This window comes from Mastigoproctus giganteus, chromosome 8 (assembly GCF_048544385.1).
Source record: "Mastigoproctus giganteus isolate SK-2022 chromosome 8, ASM4854438v1, whole genome shotgun sequence".
NCBI lineage: Eukaryota > Metazoa > Arthropoda > Arachnida > Uropygi > Thelyphonidae > Mastigoproctus > Mastigoproctus giganteus.
Genome location: NC_143582.1, coordinates 46,495,838 through 46,501,837, shown reverse-complemented (window position 1 = coordinate 46,501,837; position 6,000 = coordinate 46,495,838). Strand labels below are relative to the sequence as shown.

General features: G+C 34.4%; 1 protein-coding gene across 5 annotated transcripts in view; it reads right to left on the bottom strand.

Moving 5' to 3' along the window:
* Nucleotides 1-1,311: 1,311 nt before the first annotated feature.
* Nucleotides 1,312-6,000, bottom strand: part of LOC150081506 (uncharacterized) — an 89,670-nt gene continuing 84,981 nt past the window's right edge. For 4 of the 5 annotated variants that reach the window (XM_090379345.1, XM_090379344.1, XM_090379347.1 and 1 more), the window contains one exon: nt 1,313-1,867. In XM_090379345.1, coding sequence (XP_090235471.1) covers nt 1,771-1,867 — 97 coding nt within the window. In that variant the 3' untranslated portion in view covers nt 1,313-1,770. Of the gene's footprint in view, nt 1,868-6,000 lie in introns of all 5 variants that reach the window. The other variant, XM_090379343.1, reaches the window with a different exon arrangement.

The window sequence follows — 6,000 nt, the reverse complement described above, 5'->3', positions numbered from 1 at the left end:
TTAATGGATGGAGAACTCAGAGTTTCTCAGTCCCACTCCATGAAATAACAGACTGACAATGCATTCTCTAAAAAAATTTAAAACAACTTTTAGATCATTGTATTCACAAGTAATATCAATACAGTGGCTTTCAAAAAATATTTAAAACAATACTAGAGAATGGAACAATACTCTGGTGTCCCCAGTTAGCAGACCATGGCAGTCTGCTAAGTTCAGAAATATTGCATGCATATTGATGCAAGTCGTATTTTAATAAACAAATTCAATTAAAACATCTTTTCTGCAAAGACATGGTATACAAACAAAATGTAATGCTAGTTAAATGGATTAATTAAGAATAATTAATCCACTGCATCCTAATACAATCGTTACCAACAAAATCATTATTTTCTGTTTCTATATATAATTCAAGAGGAAGGATGTACACTTAAGGCATGGATATCAACAAGAATATAGTTTATAAAATACCAAATGTTATAAGCACTGACCAAAATATTCAATCAATTAGAAACATCTGGTGTTTTATATCACTTTGTCAGAACAAGCAACGTAGTGTTCTCACTGTGTTGGAACATATGTAAAAAAATTTTTTATATATATATAGTGTTCATTTAATACAGAAGTGTTAAATTCAGATCAATTTACAGACTGAATTTCATGTTTTCAGAAAAGCCACTAGATGGTACACAATTTTTTTTTTCACAGAAAATTTGTTCAGTTTTTAGAAACTGAATGTTGGACATGTCAAATACAATAAACTTGTGATTATCTCAGGTTGGTTAATAAAAAATTTTCCTGGGTAATCTGCAAAACGACAGAGTTTATTCCCAACATTTAAGTTGATACTTTAGCACCTCGTTTTTAATGTTTATACACAAGTTCAATTTTCTGTTTAAATGAGAACATAAATAAGAGAAATAATGAAAATATAAATAATTTTAAAATTAACTGTACAGTAGTAAAACTGAAGGCTTACAGAACTGTGAGCTAGTAGGCAGAAAGAAAGGTGAAGATGAGGTTCCTGAGAAATTCAAGGGACTTGTCTAAAGAACATTACAAAAATATATGCAAACACCTGTGATGAACTTCATGCATTTCTTCTTGTTATCCATCTTAAGACTTTCACAGGTTACAACTCAGATAAATTCACCCTCAGATAATCAGTCTACTGTAATTATATTTGTAATATTTTATGAATTTTTAAAGAAATGTTATTTCTTAACCAAGTTAATTGAGTGCATTTGCTTCATATACTACCATATATGACTATTTTTATATAGGTATAACACTTATATTTTAAAAATGGACAAAACAAATGCTGCATGTTATATCCTACACAAGTTTCAAATTTTAGTGTTGTTTTTTCTTATGTGAACTATGGTTTGCCAAGCTCACTAACAAATGCACATAAACTAATAGTATTATCTTACTATGGACATGAACTTTTAAAAGTTCTAGCATTTCAAATAAGCATCTAACAGTAGAGTTCAAAATCTAAAATAACAAATGAAACTTAAAATTGCCAATAATATATTGGTTCCTGTGAAACAAATTATGACACAAATTTTAAAAGAATTGCTTGTTAAATGTTTTACTTCTCAACTTTGGTTAGCGCTTCTAAAATGCTGACTAGTAATTCTGCAGGCTGTACATAAGGAGGAAATTGTCTAAAGGTGATTGTACTTGCTTTCCATACAGCTATCAGTTTACTAATGTGAATGCACGTCTCCCTAGAACAGTGATCATTTGCCAGCTGAATATCACAGAAAGCTAGTAAATGTAAAAACGACATGTTGGACAAGTATTGTTATTTCTTAACCAAGGCCAAACACAACTTGGATGGAATAGATGCTCACATGGAAGCTGCCTAAAAAGGAGGGAAAAAAGTCATATGAATATTTATCCTTCATATAAAGGAATATTTGTAACTGATTTACTCTTAGTATACCTAAAAAATGCACAATGAATACTCAAACAATTAATGAATTTTCAGATGCAAATGCACTAATTTTCGTAGTAAATGAACTATGTAGTAACTAATAACTTATTACACATAATAATCATTCACTCACCAATTTATTAAGGAATTTGCTCATTTTTTCATTAAATATACTGCAAATTTAATAAAAATTAGATAGTTAAATAGTATGATAATATACCTTGTCTGTACTAGGCAGAGTATATCTGGAGATATAGCCTGCTGCTGCTTATAGAGCATTTTGCAAAATGCACCATGGTGGCCAGTGGCAGAGCTATGAGGCATGGCTAGAAGGGTACAGGAATGGTGCTGCAGTTACATAGGTATTGTAACTGCCAACTTATCAACAATAAATGAAGGTGTAGTCATAATCTGTTATGCATTTATTATGTCTTATGACATTAAATTAAGTAGGTTTTGATTTGATAGAATAAAAATAGTTGTCTGAATTAATGAAAAAGCACATGAACCTGAAATTTCTGGTTAAAGTGAAAGAAACTCCCATCAAAAGTTACAAAGGATGCTGAAGGAATGAATTGTTTTTTTTTGATTTCATGAAGAAAAGAACATCCATTATGATTCTTGATCTAGCTACCTGATGAACAGTGAAAAGTATGGAAATTTTGTTAGTACTGACCAAACAGTGACTATCAAGATGGCAGCAGAACAAAGTGCACGTGGACATAACAGGACATATGTTTAACTTGCTGATTAATTTTAGCAATACCCAGTTAGTTTACTAGTTGACAAATTAAAGACAGCCTCACATTTCCAAGAAGTATATACCATCCATCCCACAGCCAAACCAACTCTCACTATTAATTTTTGAGAAGGAAAACTAATGAACCTAAACTAATTTAAAACTGATTTAAACCTGAAAAGAACAGAAATTAGAGATTACCAAAAAGTTAAGTTTATGAGATTGAAAAGTCAGCACATATACATATATTATCTCATTTCAAAATAGTATAAGCAGAGCATGTTGGGATTACTGGCAAGATTCCAAGATGGATCACAGGATGGTTGAGATTACAATAATACAATATGTTCAAACAATAGTTTGAGGTTACAATATGCTGCCATAGGCAAAATTTCAGAATATAAAATTAGTGAAAATAAATGAGGGCCAATTTTCACTGCTGGGATCAGGTTGAATAGTTGATTTGGATATTGTATTGCAGCTTTGTTCTTTGCACTGTACCTTCCCCGTAATACTGCACATGCAAAAATAGCAATCCAATATGTAATCTCTAGGTTCACAGCACACCATCAGTACACCTAATTTAAGGAATTTTTATCTTTCATTAACCCACTCTCACATTTTCAACACAGCATATATAATGTGGGGTCTATGATTTGTCTAGGTCATAAATTCTAATACCTAAATAAGCTTATTTGCATTTACTGTAAAGGTCAGCAATTCTCTCTCTTAATTTCAGGTGAAAAGTTTAGTTATAGAAGTAATCAAGATTGTCCACACACTGAAATAGAACATTTTTGATAAAGATATTACATTAATAATTATAATAACAAACCTCAGATTTTACCACTTCATTATTAAAATAATAAGGTAGTAAAGTCTCCTGATGGAAACCACAGCTAGAAGAGTGATACTCATCGTAATTAGGTAAAAATAAAATTTTGCACTTAAAACCATTGTCACTGACTCTAATGGTTTACTATGGATTTCTTTAGTCATGTAATTCTGATATGACAATACTGCCGACCGGGCTAGCTGGGTGGGTAAAGTGCCTGCCTGGCAACCCAAAGGTTGCGGGTTTGAATCCCGCCCCAGGCTTGATATAACGATGGTGCCACACTATCCAGTTGGATTTCGTGGCCACGATACACGAAGGAAGCAGGAAAAAACTGGTTCCTTCGTGTATTGCTCACATCATATGATAAAAAAAAAAAGACAATACTATCCACCTCATTTCAACAACAAATGGACATCCAACGCTGTCTTCAGAGGAATACTTTGTAACTCAATTGTTGAACTACAAATAAAACTTCATGCATAAAGGTGGTTCTAAGAGTGAAATCAATAACTGCAGACCGGTCATTCTGACTTCAGTGGTAAGGAAAATCTCATAGGCAATGATTAATAAGAGCAGTCCATGGATATTTAGATGGAAATAGCATTCTGAAGAACATCCATGGTTTTATTAAGGGGAAAACATATTTAACCAACCTGGTAAGCTGTTTTGACAGTTACTCACTACTGGATATAGAGAACAATTCTGACATAGCTTATTTGTATTTCAGCAAGTATTTGACTCAGTTCCCCATGAGAAGCTGCTGTATAAACAGAGCATGTTGGGATTACTGGCAAGATTCCAAGATGGATCACAGGATGGTTGCAGGGTAAAAGGCAGAGGATTGTGATTAATGGATATTCTTCAGATTAGAGTAATGCCAAAATTGGGGGTTCCCCAAGGAGGACCAGTTCTTGGACCACTGTTGTTTCTGATTTTTTTGTAAATGAAATCATCAAAGAAATAAAGGGCATGATGTCAAAACTGGCAGATGATGTAAAGATTAGGAGAGTCAATGATCAGTGCCAAGCAGCACTCCTTCAAGTTAACTTGAACAGGCTTCTGGAGTGGTCAGAAAGTGGTAGGCTATACTTTAATGCAGCAAAATGCAAGGTCTTACACTTTGGGAACAGCAACCCCAAAATCACTCATACACGTGGTGGGATTGAATTAAAAACAGTAAAGGAAGAAGGGGATCTGGGAATTATGATACAAACAGATATGAAGGAAAGCCCATGGTATTCTGTCAATGATTTATCAAACAATAGCCTGTAGAGACAGGGAGGTCATAATCCTAGACTACACTTGGAATGCTGTGTCCAAGTATGGAGACCTCATCTAAGAAAAAATATTAAGCTTCTTGAAAGGGTGCAAAATTGGGCAACTTGCACAGTGAGATCAGCAAGCGACTGTATGAGGAAAGACTTCAGTTACGTGAGCTGTAGAGCTTGGCAATCAGGCACCTTAGAGGAGTCCCCCAAGGAGGACCAAATGATTGAGGTTTATATAAGGCTCTGAGAGGGGTTAGTAAAATTAATGAAGGCAGAATTTTCACTGTTATAAAGAATTCCATAAATTCAAATTACAAGGGAAGAGGTTTAGACTAGATTGTAGAAAGTTTTCTTTTAGCCAGTGAGTTTTTGATTACTGAGACAAGCTGACTCCACAGGTCATTAAAGCTGACAATTTGAAAGATCTGCTCGATAGTTACCTAGGTGAGTGAGGAGGGAAGCACCAAATTTTTTATATTTTCTTATTATCTACTTTTACAGTTTTTTTATTTTTATTTTTGTTTAGGCCAATGCAGCAAAGGCTTGTGGTTTCCTTGCACTATACGACAAATACTAATAACATGCTGGAATATCAAAATTAGGATTGATATAAAGAGCTTTGAATGTATATAATACTGAAGTTTTGACTATCTGATATTACCCTATCATTCTTTTCCTATAGAGGCGCCTCCGTAGCCAGGTGGGAAGGAGCAGCAGTGCGTAGCACACGCTTCTTGATTAGACCAGGGGTTCGAGCCCGTCACCACCAAATACGGAGCATGCGGAAAGGTCAGGGAATGACCACGACCACCGCACCAAAGCAATATGGCCTTAGTTGCTAATGCTCCTAAAAACCAAATAACAATAACAACATTTTTCCTATAGAAACTCCATTTACAGGAAACCAATAGTCTGCTGGAACTTTTAGCCTTTATGACAGAATCTAGTAACTGTGAAAACTCTCCACTGGTTTTTTGTACATGTCTTTCAATATCTTCTGCGTTTCAGCCTTCAAAAGCTGTGACCATTTCAGTTTTTTTTTTTTTTTTTTGGACAGTCTCTCCTCACAACCACCTGATGATCCATTTCACTCCAGAGGTTCTCTATAGGAGTGTTCTCTGTCTGAGATTGGAGTTCTGGGCTGGCTAGTTAGTTCAACTTTTTCATGTTCCTCAAACCAGTCCATCCGAACACAAGCAATATGGCATGGAGCAGT